Source organism: Fibroporia radiculosa, assembly GCF_000313525.1.
Source record: "Fibroporia radiculosa TFFH 294 genomic supercontigs, scaffold971, whole genome shotgun sequence".
Classification (NCBI taxonomy): domain Eukaryota; kingdom Fungi; phylum Basidiomycota; class Agaricomycetes; order Polyporales; family Fibroporiaceae; genus Fibroporia; species Fibroporia radiculosa.
Window position 1 is genome coordinate 16,678 of NW_012133250.1, and position 15,688 is coordinate 32,365.

General features: G+C 53.1%; 6 protein-coding genes across 6 annotated transcripts; 2 read left to right on the top strand and 4 right to left on the bottom strand.

Annotated features, from left to right (window-relative positions):
* Positions 1 to 704: 704 nt before the first annotated feature.
* Positions 705 to 4,128, bottom strand: FIBRA_01868 (uncharacterized protein; the record flags this gene model as incomplete). The annotated part of the gene is made up of 14 exons (XM_012323737.1): positions 705 to 1,020; positions 1,085 to 1,300; positions 1,367 to 1,599; positions 1,677 to 1,844; positions 1,902 to 2,356; positions 2,410 to 2,491; positions 2,547 to 2,624; positions 2,679 to 2,821; positions 2,884 to 3,043; positions 3,099 to 3,274; positions 3,333 to 3,643; positions 3,698 to 3,810; positions 3,863 to 4,065; positions 4,122 to 4,128. The coding sequence occupies 14 exons, from the start codon at positions 4,126 to 4,128 to the stop codon at positions 705 to 707; spliced, it is 2,661 nt and encodes an 886-aa protein (XP_012179127.1).
* A 988-nt stretch (positions 4,129 to 5,116) lies between these two features.
* On the top strand, positions 5,117 to 6,231 carry FIBRA_01869 (uncharacterized protein; the record flags this gene model as incomplete). Its single annotated transcript, XM_012323738.1, has 4 exons — positions 5,117 to 5,194; positions 5,246 to 5,396; positions 5,449 to 5,549; positions 5,617 to 6,231. The coding sequence occupies 4 exons, from the start codon at positions 5,117 to 5,119 to the stop codon at positions 6,229 to 6,231; spliced, it is 945 nt and encodes a 314-aa protein (XP_012179128.1).
* Positions 6,232 to 7,833: 1,602 nt separating this feature from the next.
* Positions 7,834 to 8,963, bottom strand: FIBRA_01870 (uncharacterized protein; the record flags this gene model as incomplete). The annotated part of the gene is made up of 5 exons (XM_012323739.1): positions 7,834 to 7,980; positions 8,034 to 8,147; positions 8,198 to 8,270; positions 8,325 to 8,639; positions 8,701 to 8,963. The coding sequence occupies 5 exons, from the start codon at positions 8,961 to 8,963 to the stop codon at positions 7,834 to 7,836; spliced, it is 912 nt and encodes a 303-aa protein (XP_012179129.1).
* Positions 8,964 to 11,082: 2,119 nt separating this feature from the next.
* FIBRA_01871 (uncharacterized protein) lies at positions 11,083 to 12,974 on the bottom strand (the record flags this gene model as incomplete). Its single annotated transcript, XM_012323740.1, has 7 exons — positions 11,083 to 11,253; positions 11,309 to 11,514; positions 11,564 to 11,703; positions 11,763 to 12,198; positions 12,277 to 12,365; positions 12,547 to 12,735; positions 12,799 to 12,974. 7 exons carry the CDS (start codon positions 12,972 to 12,974, stop codon positions 11,083 to 11,085), a joined length of 1,407 nt encoding a protein of 468 aa, XP_012179130.1.
* A 552-nt stretch (positions 12,975 to 13,526) lies between these two features.
* FIBRA_01872 (uncharacterized protein) lies at positions 13,527 to 14,035 on the bottom strand (the record flags this gene model as incomplete). The annotated part of the gene is made up of 3 exons (XM_012323741.1): positions 13,527 to 13,617; positions 13,668 to 13,787; positions 13,842 to 14,035. The coding sequence occupies 3 exons, from the start codon at positions 14,033 to 14,035 to the stop codon at positions 13,527 to 13,529; spliced, it is 405 nt and encodes a 134-aa protein (XP_012179131.1).
* Positions 14,036 to 14,192: 157 nt separating this feature from the next.
* On the top strand, positions 14,193 to 15,406 carry FIBRA_01873 (uncharacterized protein; the record flags this gene model as incomplete). Its single annotated transcript, XM_012323742.1, has 5 exons — positions 14,193 to 14,254; positions 14,308 to 14,850; positions 14,910 to 14,952; positions 15,018 to 15,167; positions 15,236 to 15,406. 5 exons carry the CDS (start codon positions 14,193 to 14,195, stop codon positions 15,404 to 15,406), a joined length of 969 nt encoding a protein of 322 aa, XP_012179132.1.
* Positions 15,407 to 15,688: the final 282 nt, after the last annotated feature.

The window sequence follows — 15,688 nt, forward strand, 5'->3', positions numbered from 1 at the left end:
ACATCCCTGAGGGGTCCGGTATGGAAAATAAAGGGATCCAAAGCAAGTACATAGACCGCCTACACATTCGCGCTCCAAACCGCATAAATCGGAAGTCGAATAACGGTATTCCTCACGTAGATTCTAAAAGAAGCAGAGCGCCTTGTCAGTGAGAGCGTATTTAGTCAACGTCCTCGAGGAATGCTTTGTCATGGCCCGCGGCTGGAACATTGTGAGCTAGAAACCCGAATGCTGTCCTCGGAGCATAGGGATCAGAAAAGTTACGAGCAGAACATACTCGAATCAGATGAAAGTGTGCCGAAATACTTCGGAGAGAATATGGAATATGGTGAGATCACGTTTAAGGTGTAGTCAGACGCCTGTACACATCCTAGACTCTCGTCCAAAATGGCGAAGCGTACCTAGGTAAAGTTCAAGAAAAGCATTAGGCCGAGGGAGTGTTGTACCCGTCACACAAGAGCTTCAGCTTTCCTGCCGAACATTTGTATGCGGGCTGACTAACGGATGAGTGATGATGAACAATGGGGACATTGAGCCAGTTTCACCGCCTGATGACCAAATTTAATGGCTTTGCATGCCAGCGCGGCGAACCCTCGTTGTTCTGCGCCTCCAAAGTTGAGGGGCAAATACATTCAATAAATATCACGAAGCAATTACCGAAAGTGACTCGATATATGAAGCAGAAACGATGTACCTCGAATGCGCTACGACAATTTCTTCGACGCATTTTTCAGCACGGCTCTGGCCAATTGCACGTACTCCCCAGCTTCATCAATATCCTTGCCCTCAGCCTCTGACACTTTCTCCCAATGCGTCAAATCACTCTCAACTAGCGTCCATGCTTCCTCCTCTGTGTGCTCGTTGACCCACCGGACATACTCTGCCTCGGCCCACCCGTGAAGGGAGTGAGGGAGAGGGATTGGAGAGCGAACGAGAATGTGGTGCAAAACGATGAGTGGAGGGAGATTTGTTGTATGCGTAGACGAAGCAAGCATGCTATTTTCCAAGAAAAGTAATTGCCTGTGAAAGACGACGAAAAAGCTGTCAGTGTCATGAGAATGCACAGTTTGCATAGAGTATGTACCTCATCGCTCTAAGTGCGCGATAATCGTCGCCTACGCCCTCCCAATCTGCACGCCGTTTCCCTGATTGTGCCTTGTCGGTCATGAACGCACTCAGGCCAAACTCGAGCTCAGTCATGTCACTCGTAAGCTGCAGCTTCCCACTCTCTCCCAATGGTCTAGCGATTGAGGCATGCAAAACGAATGTTTTGATTACGTATCTCACAATTGCAACGATCCTGTTTCCAATCGTAATGAAGTGTATCAAATTCAGGATATCCAGTCGCAGAGATGCAAGAACTAACCATTGTCGACTGGCATCGGGAGCATGGAATTGAACAAAGATTTCATTCTTGATGAAGGACAGTTTCTCAACTACATCTTTCATGTAGAGACTTGGCCCACCGCCCATTGCTGACATAGGGTCAGCGGCGTCACTGAAATCGAGCCTGTGCAGCCTTGCTAGAATAGCTCCAAGCTCACGTCGAACAGCGGCGAGTAGAGGATCGACTATGCGCTCGAAGGCACGGTTCATATTCTGAGAAGTCATTGTTATAACAAGAAGGGTGCTGAATCAATTTGGAGATTGAAAATGATGTATAACATCACACGTACCACGATGCTAGGCTTGATATACGACATAACCCCTTCCGGATACTCGTCTTGTAGTTTCTCAAGGCGAGATGAGCAATGATAGAGGCAGGTTGCCAACTGGCCATTCAGCACTTGTGCTGGCGTAGCTGATGGTCCCAAGAGGGACGTTGCTGTACGTTCCCGTACGATCTAGTGACGCAAAACACCTAAATCGGCGAACGACTTGTAACTAAGAAGAAAACATACCATTCCATCGGCTCTCGATAGCAACATTTCAAGGCTGGATGCGACATGCTGAGCAACAGAACGTACAAGTAAAGGATCAAATTTTGCGGAGTCAAGCTCGTTTGCTACAGCGCGCGCGATGTTCATGCCTTCGGTCATGCCTGGGGGTGCGCGTGTCCCTCCAGCAAATGCTTGCCCCACAGTTTCATTTAATCGGTTTGCACTCCGCGATAGATAGAGAGCCTCAAAGTTTGACAGCGCTTTGAGCACAACCACCGTCTCCGGACTGGGTTTATCACCCATGGTCATGTCAATGATCAACAGGAAAACCTGCTTGGAGAAAGAAAAGGCATACCTCTGCTGATTCTGCGTATAGACAGTATCGGTCTGCACAGCAATTTTAGCGAAGAACGAATGAAAAAGACGAAGAAGCTTGGGATATCCTGAGCTTAACGTCTGCTGGAGGAACGATGACCCTACGATAAGCGGGTAAGAATATTCGCATCGTGATATATGTATTCGGAAAAACCTTTCGCGGAGTCCCGAGCATGTTGTTCCAAGGACCTCCCGAGCGCGGCCCAGAAAATTGCGCTTGGTTTGTTGTCAAGCATCTAGTAAGACAATGTCAATGGAAACAACCCATGACGTTTACACCGAGTTGCAGACCTTCATGGCCTCGTCCAGAAACACAACTTGCGTGACAGTATCTCGTTTGAGCTTGAGAACACTTTCGAGTGCATATACCTGACGATGCGTACGTGAGCCAACAAGGTAGCAGTTGCACAAGACGCGACACACCTTGATACAACAGCCTGTCATTTCTTCAATGAGTTTCTCAAGGCTAGTCCACAGAGCTGCCGCATACTGCGGGGCGGTAACATTCGTCGGTTCCGTTCGTACTCGCGATTTGTACATCAGTCCCTGAGATACGCTACTGGGTTCTGGAATGAAACATGAATCAACTATAGATTACATAACAACGCAGGACCAAAAGTATCTTGACCTTTTGCAAGCACCGCTTTCGAAATGCGCGAAATGTCAAACGCATACCGAATGCGTCCTTCAACTGCCTCAACAAAGTCTGCTACAACTTCCTGAACCAGGACCGGAAGAATCCTAAGATTGTGGGCAGTTTGGAGTGAAGATGCGAGAAGGGCATGATTCTAGTTGATCGGTCTCAACAAAGACCGAGGATGAACAGCAGTAACGAGTACGAACAAGATCCGATAAACCTGTCAAGACCATGGTCTCCATGTCGCTGGTTATACGCGCCCGAGCAGAAGTGACGAATGGCAAGTGCGCCGCTACCGCTTTGATAGAATTCAGAGGTACTCGATTTTCCGGGACATCGTCATCGCCGGTTAGTGACGAGGTAGAATCATCCAATAATGCAGCTTTGGAAAAACGTAGAGTATCAGTAGAGTGGCAGACCGCGCTCTCATCAGGACAAACTCAGTTCAGCCACCGTCAGCGCAGCTTTTGAAATGATGCGCTCCTTCTCATCCTCGTTTTCAGTGATGCTTAAGATTTCATCTGTGCTATTGGGAGGATTCGACGAGTCTTTGGCTTCCGCTTTTGTCTTGTTGATATCACTATCAGTATTGTCACCTTTGCTCATCTCAGCCAGCTGGAGTTCAAGCCTTCGTGTCAGTATGACAAAGCGAGACGTCCGGCGCAGAATGTCGGAAGCTTGCTGTATGCGCTCTAATTTTGTCACATTGCTCTGGAGAGACTGGTAGGGAACACGAATTTTGAGACGGAGCCTGGCGCAATAACATCTCGAATGAGAAATCGCGAAATCTGATAACAATGCTCACTTCTCTAGAGACGAATCAAGCTCATTAAGCCCTGTCCGGACGGATGAAAGAGAGCCCTCCAGATCTGTGACACTTGCAGCCTGTACTAACAGTTCTTCATGGTGTGCTGTGACCTACTTGATCATGAGCTCCATGCTGGAAACAAAAGGGCACGGTGCGACAGACCACGCTCTTCAGCTGCTTATCCACATCATCTATACTGAAGTTGAGCTTAGTGATTGCGACGGAGACGTCCTCATTGGCAGACTCGAAGCTGGCGCTCTTTACTGGCTTCGCCTTACCCGCTTGGGGTGGGTACGGCTCTCCCGCGAGGATAGCGTTGACATAATCGTTTGGATCGAATTCAGGGTTAGCAAAAACAGCATAATCTGCTTGCTAGTAAGCCATGAGTTGCGTCCGTTATTCCAGAGCCAAACCAACCGACCCGACATCCCAACGACTCAGCAGCACATAAGTATCACCAAAAAAAGGCTAGACAAGCTGAACGGTCTTCAAACAGTTTGGCCAGCACAACCGCACGACTCGGGCGTGAACGTCTAGCAATGAGCCGTGAAAGAAATCAGCTAGATGGTTGGGTAATTGTGAGGACGTCTCTTCTCGAGAAGAGACAACGCGACGAGCGCTCCGTGACGCGCTATCACGTGATATACTGCCGAACCGCGACTCGACTCAAAGTTAGACAACGATGCTACTTACCAAGTTAAGGCTTACACAATCTGGATGCCCGCCTTCTTCATGATTCAGCACAATTAGTCTGCTATAGGTGGCGACCGACGAATCCGACAGCCCCGGACATTCTGCGTCGGAGCTCATCCGAAATTGATGACGGGTCTTAACATGTGTCGGTCACGATTCTCTTGAATGAGTCGGTGAGTGGCTCCTGCTAGCCTAAGCTGTGCTTGAACGCGCGTATACATGGAGCGCGTGATATCGAGCCTGTTTAAAAGACGGTTCCCTTCGAAGGTATGTACTTCATTATTCATCCCCGCCATCTCGCTGACCTACCCGAGACATATCTGTCCAGCGACAACTTGCGTAAACTGATCGTAACGAATACTTCTACGCCTGAACTCGAAGTATCCTAGTAACATGTCGTACGCTTATTATCAATCAGCGGCTCCAGGATCATGGGGAACATCCGATGTGAGTATTTATTTTCATTTGTCCAAGCGAAGAGTCTCATCCGGAGTAGTTTCGCTTCATGGCACCTCCAGCACCGGTATATCAGCCCCAAGCAAATTGTGATAACTCAGTCTCTTCTTCTGCATCAGTCATGACCTAAATATGTGATCTAGGGAGCGGGGTGGACTTCTACCGAGCGCATGGAATCCACTATGACCCGTGAGTGCTTTTGCATCCCGTTGTAAAGTGCGATTCCTGGCCTGTGCTTACTACATTAGTGTGTTCTACCAGTCGATCATGGGCCGCATGGCGGTCGCCGTGAGTGTAGGTTACCATGAAGCCAGACATTGGCATCGGCGTATATATGGTGGACAGGTACACTCTGGTCTCCTCGTTGAAATTATATTATTCTAACGAGCACTTTAGGTAAACCTAACACAAGTGCTTCCCGGTGATATCGGCTGTGCCGCTGCATACGAGGCATATCGCTTTTGGAAATATCACCATCCTTTGTACGAGCCCTTGGTAGACCGCGAGAGACAAAGGGAGGCCATAATGGGCATGGCTATCGGGGAAGGTACGCGTTCAACGTTCCATCAGATAAACATAATTCCGACCCTTAGTCCTAGCACAACATCTGTGGCAGCATACTGGCCGCGTATATGACAACATTGGACTCAGGGAAGCATGCGAATCAGCTGCCGCGACTGCATCACGGATTGCAAACCGAGTACGTATTATTGTCCAGGCGCACTCGCTGAATACCTTGGCATACATATCTTAATCTTCGTGCTCAGGTCCTTGGGTACGATGGTACGATTGCCCAAACGGGCCTTCCATCCTCTGCTTACGATCAGACAATCGCGTACGATGCCTACGGCAACACCACCTCCGCGCGGCCCTCTGCCTTGCGCCGCTGCTCATCGTATGGTTCAAACCTCTCAGCCTCAATCGGTAGCCCATACATCAACCCTGCATATGCGACTTCCTCACCCTATGGCGGTACAGCCTCCATCGTCGGCGCCTCCACACCGATTCCCAGCATGATGGGTAGTTACTCCGCAGGCGCGGCTCCTGGTGCATACATCACGGGCGTCTCAAGCCCAAGCTATGCTCCCGGCGGCGTCGGGAGTGCGTACTCTGGGGCAGCTGCGTACCAGACCGCCGCTACCGGCGGCGCGTATCAAGTAGCGCCACCAATGTACGCAGCGGGCGGGGTCGTGCCGCAGGCAGGTGCCACATACATGAGCGGAATGAATCCGGTTGGTTATGGGGCCGCGGGCATCGCAGGCTACGCTGCATATCCAGGACAGCAGACTGTTCCTCCAGGTTCGACGATCATCATCCGCCCGAGACGTCACCATCACCACCACCACCACCGATCGCGCAGCTTGAGTGTGGATAGATATTGAAAGCGCTGTGTGTTCCTCATGTTGGCCGCGCAGGCTGCGGATGGGTTTGAAATGATATGTAAGATTTATTATATTCTTGCTGGCTCTGTACAACATATGCTATACGTACTGGGACCCTAATCATTATCACATTGTCGTGTTAGTATACATATGCTAGGATTCTGCCATACACAATGCGAGGATACAATACACTTTTTTTTTGGGAGGAGTGGGACAAGGCTGTGCCCGAGCTAAGTCCAAACAAGAAAGGTTGTGATCCGATTTGACAAAATAGGATCTCGAAGCTTCAAAGGCTAGTTTGAATGTACTTTCATATTCTTCAAGTTTTCACAGAGCCCGAGATGACCGGGCTCGAAAACACAGCATGCCAGATGCATCATACTATCCCATTCCGGGCGCAAAGATCTGACCGGTGGTCGGGGCATTTGCACGGATTGGCGTTACAGTATGCGGAACACTATCGCGAACAGAGCGGTCGGTATCATAACCGTAAAGAAAAAAACAGCGCTGGGCTTGTCGTGGTTGGGCTCCCCACTGCGCAAAGTCAAGTTCCGAGGCGCTCAGTCACTGCTCAGCCACCCCAGTGAGTCATGGCGCGGCAACGTCCAGTGCCAAGCTGCCCAGGCTGCCCAGCATTGTGGATGAGGCTTGGATCTCTCGCAGCCCCCTCGCCAGCAAAAGAGCCCCGAAAATGGCTTGTCTCTCTTGGCCCGAAGTGCGGATAAGTGACCGCTCCCCGCATGATCAATGACGGAACCTCCCGCGACGCCCGACTCACTGAGGCCACGTAGAAGATTATTGCCTTTGAGCAGGGAAGACGTCGACGATGTCCAGTGGGGGGATCCGGGAGCTTCAGGATCGGCAGAAAACACGCCGTCTGATTGGGCACGTCGAGCTTCTCAGACGCGGGGCGAGCCCTGTGCGGTGACAGACACACGAGAGCACCCGGGGCAGGCCTCGGAAGAGATCGATTCGAGTGCTCCCATTTTCGGGCGGGTCGTCGTCGCAAACGCCAGGTGCACCCGGTACCTACCTGCAGCTGGGAACGCTGTGGGTCCTCGCGTAACGCCAACGATCGCCACCGACTCCTCGGACACGCCGAGAAGGGCGGGCCTCGGTGGGCCCCAGCTGCGACGTGCACGCGCGACAGTCCCGAGTGATTCCGGGTTCTGGATACGGCTGCGGTACGTAAATCAGTGCCGTGGAGGAGTGTCTCCCTGCGAGCGTCATCGCGAGCCGGGGCATTCAGTAAAGGGCGATGCTGTGCCACAATTGTCGGCGGAGGTAGCTCTTGCCATGACTTCGCTGACTTTTCTGATTGCCCGCGGCTTACAACAGTCATGCGTTCAAATCCTGTTCTTGGCGTTCAATTAGCGGGCACGCTGACTGGGCTCGTGCATTCAACACCCTGATCATGGTCTGCCAGTCAGCAGCCAATTCCACTCCGACATCCCGGGTTAGCCTCAACAATTATTGTTCGTAACAATTAAGCAACGTCAGGACTCTCATTAATCATACAGGCTGTTTCCCACATTACTCTATTATGGATTGTCCGATAGATGCCAGGAAGATGTGCGAATGCTAGGAGAGCGAAACAGTCGTTCAGATAGTCCATGTATCTATCATCACAACGAGCTGCCTAACGATGCCCCACGTCAGATGCAGCATATGTCGTTCGTAGTCGTTCAACGCCTTTTGCATGAGTGCGCCGCTCGCTAGCCCAATCTGCTCAGAAAAGTGTTTCGCGGTCTGCAGGACCCTGTGAGCATCTGATGAGACACCACAAATGACTGACGACCCACCCTGACATGCGAACAGAAGTCGACCATCCGCGATCTCTTGTATTCGGCCCATGCGAGCAAAATGAGCCCATGGACGGTGTCAAGCGAGGCTAATTGTCCGCGCGAAACAAGAGCCTGGGCACAACAGTCAGATTGTGACCCGGTCCCAGGAGACAAATTCGTACCTTTGCGTGCGCGCAGTACGCCCCCGACACGTCTGCGGCGCCACGTTGCAGTACCTCAGGGAGATCCGAGTACCTGTAACGCCCGAGTCAGTTCAAACGCGTCATCGGGCGGCAAGGGCGGACGCACCAGGCAGCGAGCGCTGCGATGCCCGTCGCAACCAAGGGGGAGAGGGACTGCTCGAAGAATTGCCGGACGGTCTCGTCGTATGCCAGGCAAGGGAACGTTTGCCCATAATGGTCGAAGTATGTCTGGATGAAGTGCATCATCAGGGTCGAGTGGGGCTGATCCGGACAGCGTGGGTCAAATAGCGGCAAGACGACTGGCGATGGGCTGGGGGTGGTGAATGGTTCCGAGGAGGGGTTGTATAGCGAGAGGTCGCTTTGGAAGCTGAGGACGCTGGCTGGGGAGGCTGCGGATGTTGGAGCGGTGCATTCGCTTTGCCTGGAGAAAGAGGATGTGCATGAGACAAAAAACACACCATGTCACAACAAGGTCGACTCACCACGACTGCTGGGGAAATATCGGTGAGCTCCAGTCAGTTACGACGTCTGGTTGGACGTAGGGCTGTGCGGGTGGACATGTATACGATGATACGTATGGCTGAAGGAGGTCAAGCGTCGGAGAAGATGGACTTGACTCGTCGGAGGGCAGGCTACATGAGCGCTCTCGATCGTGATATGGGTCGAGGATGGAAACCGCTATGCGCGATTCAGCGCCACCGAGGACGGACTCCTGCTCGGAGGAGGGAGACCGCCCGCGAGACATAAGGCGTCCGCGCTCAGCAAAGTACTGCTCACGGTCGCGATATCGACACGGGACCCGGGCAGCGGCGCAAGCCTGGCATTTGCTGGAGGATTTGGACTGGATGCATTTTATTTTCTTGAGGCGACTGTGGGGGCAGGGTCAATGGGGTGCGGTCTGGGGCAGACTGAGGTGGTGGACTGACCAGTGATCGCAGGACGTTACGAGACGAGCGCGTTTCCTGCGGGTCTGGCCGTGCTGTGGGGCCTCGAACACGATCTGAATGCCGTCCATGGGGAGGGAGAGAGGGCTTGGCTGAGGGGGAATGTGGGCATTTGAGAGCGCAGGTGTCGGTATTTAAGCATGGACGCTAAGCCGCCGCCTCACATCAGGGGACTGGCGCCAGAGAGGGAGGAATTGTCGCCGGGCAGAGTGGAGGCGGGCGCTTGGAACAGTGTACAAGATCGACGATAATTCACGCCGGAATTTCCGAGAGAGGCCGCAGTCACGCCTGGCAAGGGCTGCGCGGACTGGACCCCGGCGGCGTAAGCGACATGACGACGGCGGGGTTCGATCTCTGTCGCCGCGCACACAGCCAGCGCCCAGACTCGTGCCCCCAGCGTCCCTCTCTCCGACCACCTGCCGCGCGTGCCGCACTCTCGGGCAACGCCCTGCACCACGAGGTCTCCATCTAATCAGCCCCCCCCGCCCGTAGCCAGTCTCGGCGACGCTGCAGCCCGCAGCTCCCACCTGTTGGGGCTGATCTCTGGGCAATCCACTCAACAAACCCTATTCGAATGTCACAGCATCACAGGGTCTGCCCCCGAGCGCGCTCCGCCCCGCACTGAACACCACCCAGACTGTTCAAGTCCTGGTCCCTGCACGCCGGATCCATACGGACGGTATGCACCGACATCGGCTCCTCGAGATGCAATCAGCAGCTTCTCCCGAGAATATCGTGTGTAAGCCAGCACGCAGCGCACCGACTCGCCCTGCTCGAGTCGCCCGCCTTGCCGACTCCCTGCGCGACGTCAGTCCGCCATGGGGATACAGAACAAGCCTGCTTTTTGCCCGACTGGGATTTGCAGTCAATCTCCCTCGTCGCCGACACGTGCCCACCCATGATCACGACTCCAAGGCACGCTTGCCTGCTCCCCCGCCGCCTTAACCACACAGGTACGGGCTGCAGCCTGTCGGTCCATCATACGATGCGCAGATCTAGCGTTCAATACGGTTAAACCTCCGCCCTTCACTTCCTTTCCATGCCGCGCGGCATGACCTGATTCTAGTCCCTCGCAAATATGCGCATAATCTTCCAACACAGACATCCCGCCCCCCGCGCGCATCGTCGCCCAAGGCAACCGCCGTGGAGTCCACGTCCAGGCGAAACACCAGCTGCGAGCGCAATCAGATCCCCGGGTTCTCGTCGCAGTTTGGAGGAGCGTGCTCGAGCTTCACGGAACACACCGACCTTTGTTCGCGTTGCCGATCGGAGATTTCATGGCGGCTTTCTACCGCACGCCCTGTGCACCCACCGCTCGACTGCCTGTATGCCCCGCCGTGCCGGTGCCTCACGGCATAGACACATCCTCTTCGGAGCGACCAGGAGCACGAGCAGTGTACCGTCGGGGCTGCCTCCCGGTCTGCCCCAAGCGCCATACGCATCCTTCGCGACCTAAAATGTCAAAGTCCACTCAGTTTGCGGCGAGCGTTCGTCACTCAAACATTGCCGTCGTCGTCGCAGTTTTCAATAGGTGTCATCATTCGTTAATACGGCCAAAATCTTCCGAAGCAATGTAGCGCTCCGACGCTGACTCGAGCCCAAATTCATCAATTGATAGTGCGTCGTGGAGGCAAGCGGCTGCAATCACAGGCCGCGAGAAACCAGTGCTCTGCGCTTGTATCGCGCCAAGCTTGGCTGCAGACGTCCGCGGAGGTCATGCTATCGATATAGCTACACATGATTCGGACCATGAAATGCGGCGCACCTAGCGAATAAATTTCGGGGCGGCGTTCACGCCTGTCGTTTCCCCTCGTATCATCCCGCTGACCTTCTCAGGACCTGCGTAGCTCTAGCTCGGGCCAGTCCACACAGCTTGGGTTTCCACCAGAAATCGCGAACCAGTCTATTGCGAGCGAATTACTATGATATGCGAAGATCCTCTTTCCATGCACGCGGGACCTCGTCTACGGTATACGGCGGCGGATCGCTGGTCGCCGAGCGGGATGCTCCGGCCCCATAATCAGTATGTTCTGCATCTTCATCGCTGCCGACGTCGAAGAGCAGCTCCTCGGGTTCCCCCGTGAGATCATCCTAAGCGGAGGTCAGCTCCAGTGGCATCTAGTGTCCAAAGCGAGGGTTTGCTTACTGGTGGCATATGTCCCGTGTGAGAGTCATGACTGCTTCTCGGATCAGCATCTGGATTGAGTCGTTGTGTCTCATCGGAGAGCCCGCCTTGAAGAGCTACGCTGTCGTCCAGCATGTCATCATCTTCGATGGGAATTCCATGGGCGTCAAGAGGGACGTTGGAGTCTATTGACTTCCGATACTTGTGGTACGTATACAGCGCGATACCTAAGGTACATTTAGCATCTTCCCGAGAATATATTCACCGTAAACTTACCGCAAACAGTAATGGCAACTCCCGTAATGTTCAGGGGTGTTAACTCGTCGCCGAAAAACCAGGCCGAGACGGTGATGGTCGACACCTCCTTGGCAATGCCAGCGATGGACATTGGGACTACACCCGCGCGCTGGAGAATGCTATGAAGGATGGGACGATGAGCGAACGCGGCCGAGAGAAAGCCGTGTGAAACACCTACTAGAATTCGCTTAGTACCATACAGAATGCAATGATACCAGGCGAGATGAGGAAGAAGCATGTTTCCAGTAACTCTTCACCGTCGAAGAAATGATTGTTAAAGACTTTCGCCCATCCGTCCACGAGGAGGGTGGTGATGGCGAGCGAGACGCCCATGATGGGCGCGAGCCAGAACAGTGTCGCCGCAGGATTGTTGAAGCCCATTTTCTTGTTCCTCAGTAGCAGCTGGGTGAGGCTCCAGCGGAAACCGCCAAGTGCGCTGCCGCCCATAACGAGCAGGAAGCCAGTCAGGTCAAAGTGCGCCTGCGTCGCGACCATGAGGAGCACACCGATGACTATGAGCACAATGACGCCGACAAGGCGGAGCGAAAATGTCTCGAGCCGGAAGAGGAACGCGAACATTAAAACGAAGATGAGGGACGACGATTTGCACATAGCTGACAAAGACAATCAGCACATCGTCTTGGTCAGACAGGATCAACATAGAGGTGGAAACATTGGACTATGCAACTCACTGTAGAATGACAAAGTAATAAGTTTCAACGATAAATTGGAAAGTCCTATGTCAAAGCCTGTGGATACACCTGTCGGGACGGCTTTGTATCTGGAAAAATATTAGACCCAGGCGTTGGAATGATGAGGTAGCAATGTCTAGCGCACTCATAGCCAACGTCACGAAATGCTTGCTGTGTAAACTGGACACGCCATGGAATATTCACATAGCAGATTCCGTGACGATGGTTGACGCTAGACACGCTAGGCCGGAGTCCGGTGGACGCACTCACAAATAGTCTGTACGTGAAGGGCTGTGTGCTGGACGAAAATGCCTTGGCCACATCACTCTCAGGAGTGCGGCCAGCGTGAACTGGACCGCCATGTGCAGAGTCGTCACGAACAGCGGCGAGGGGAAGCCGAACTGCTCTGGTGAGAACATCCACTTGTTGTAGACGGAAAGCACAATCGCAAACGCAAACCTAAGGATGCCAGGAAATGGTAAAACCAAAGACGAATGAATGCTATGGCGGGTACGAACGCACCATGAAGCTATAAACCCCACATTTATGACCGCATTCCGCCACCAGAGTCGTTTCTTCTCCGCCAGCGAAGCAACGTGGACGGGAATCAACTCATCTTCGCCCGTGTTGTCCTCGAGATTACTTTCGGAAGGGGGTGCGACTAGAGAATAGCCATTCGAGTCGGACTGGTGGGCCATGGGCTGGGAGCATACTGAGGGACCTCCGAGCAATCGCGTGGGTGTCGCGCCCGCGGTCACGTTTATCGAGTCGGACTTGGCCCCAAGATCGTCGACGTCGAAGTATTTATAGCTAAAATCAAGTATCTCAGATGGGGCTTCGTATATCTCCGTCGCCGAGGCAGCGGCCAAAACATATCGTTCCGTTCATATGTACGAGACTACAGCGACTCGGAACAGTACCAAATGCAAAAAATCCACTACCGCGCAGCATAAGCGCCCCCCAACGTGATTCGCATCGAAAATTCGCAATGCAGACCCTAGAAGTCGCCGTTCCATCGCCGCGAATACTCGAACAGGATGGTGGGAGCCACGCTCGGCGCGGAGTGTAGATTGCATCTACAGGAATCCTATGGCTCCTTGTCCGAGCTATCCCCCCCGATTGAGCCTCGTCGCTGACTTGTAGCTGGCTTCAATAGGGGGCGTGCGCCAGCCACCTTCCATGGGAGACTATGGTGATGATCCGCGTTCCATCGAGGCAACTGCGCAAGCAGCAAAGAGTGTTAGCCGGTTTCATGATAAAGCATTCTGACCCTGCTCTTGGCCTTCAGGTATGGCTTGCTGGTCAGTGGGCTGCGCCGCAGCGGCTCGATTTGGCTCACGCCTTCGGCGTAAATTAGCACCGGCATCGAGACAAACCGAGGTGGCGCTTACCATGTTCTCCAGTGATCGAACTGCTTCTGATTCAGGTATTCCCTCCACTCGTCTTTGCCTATTTCCGACCGAAACTGCGCATGTTGCAACAGCTCTAGGTGATGCAGTGCGTGTGGGTAGCTGAGCATGAGTAATACTCAGCGAATAATCCGCAACCTCGGCAAGTCGACTAACAGAATGAAGCGTGCATAGTCTTTCTCCTTCCAATACATCAGATACTTGAGAAAGTTCACGAAAGCAGGTTGGTTTAAGATGTTCTGTTGAGCGAGAGAATGGAGATAAAACGGATTCGCCAAGGATTGAACAAACTCGAGTTCGAGTTCGAAGCGAGCACGATTCGCGGCTCTAGGATCTTCAGGTTGGGTCATAGTTTACAATGTCAACAGGGATGAGAGCGTAACACAACAAGCCCGAATGGCTTTCCTACACGCGCACGTGACTTGGGAAAGTTTGAACGCGTCACTCGCGCCGCGCCTCAGGCCTACATTGATAAGTGACCACTTGTCCTCTCTCACAAATCTCACAATGTCTGCAGACGACGAACAAAGCGGCTGGCAGCTTACCGAATCAGATCCAGGCGTCTTCACGTAGGTTTAAACCGTCTGAAATTAGACTCTAGCGTGCTTACAATCCCGACTAGTGAGTTGCTGAAATCGCTCGGAGTTCCACTAGTAGTGGACGATCTATATTCGCTCGACTCAGCTTCACTTGCTGACCTGCAACCCTTGCACGCATTTATCTTCCTCTTTAAGTGGGTTGGATCGTCATCCGAACCCGCCGATGGACAGTATGACCCCGACTTTCCTGGCTTTTTTGCGCACCAGGTTGTAAACAACGCGTGCGCGACTCTTGCTGTCATGAACGCGATCGGGAACATCCCCGGCCTTCAGATGGGCTCCCAGCTCTCTGATCTGATGAGCTTCACGACTGGGATGGACCCGCAAACGCGCGGTATGGCAATTACCAGCTCGGACTGGCTGAGAGAGGCACACAATGCACTATCTCCGCCTGCAGCAATATCATTGGATGGCCTAGGGCTGCCGAAGACGTCAGAAGATGCGTACCACTTCATTGTATACATGCCTTATATGGGCTGTGTATACGAATTGGATGGTTTGAAACACTCGCCGGTCAGTCATGGATCATATCAGGAAAGTGGCGAGGGATGGGTCGCAAAAGCTAGGTACGTCGGACTCTCGTTTACCTGTCCCCCGTCACACAAATGTAACAACGGTAATGCAGGGAAGTTATCGAAGCCAGGATAGCGACGTACCCGGCAGGCGCGGTAAGTGACGACAAGTGATTCGAATTCATATTACCGTCTAACCCGCGCGCCCGTACTTCGGATAGCTCGAGTTCAGCCTGTTAGCGCTTCGCGAAGACCCAATCCCAAAACTTCAGACGCAACTAGCTGAGCTGCAGTCGACAGGTCGACAGGTAGACGCAGCGGAACTATTAGATAAGCTGACCACCGAGAACGCAAAGCGTGAGCGCTGGGCTGTAAGTAATATTTTTAGTGCGGGCATGTCCTCTGATGGGTGAGGTCGCACTAATTTCACCCGCTACAGTTCGAGAACAGTTTACGGAGACACAACTACGTTAGCCTGATACACGCGCTTCTGGCAGCGCTTGCTAAATCGGGTAAGCTGGAGGCAGCAAAAGATGGTGCCAAGCAGGCAATGCAGGAACGCGTGCGGAAACGGAAAGACAAAGGTGAATCAACGATGGACGAAGATTAATGTGCGCGTGTCACGCTTGTTAGAGCGGTACTACGGGCTACAATCGGACCCTACTGCATGTCATATCTAGGGACGCGCGTACCAGAAATACGGTGATCCGGTTTGGAGAGGCGGAATAATGTGATGCTTAGAATTCGGAATTTGGCCAAGTTACTTTATGGAAGACTTGGCGGAGCGCTTCGTTCTGATGTGGATACGGGTGGCCATTGGTAGCTAGACTGCGGATGTAGAACGGCCTTTGGCATCGGGACATGTAGGATCTATTCTGCCAGAGCCTCCCGT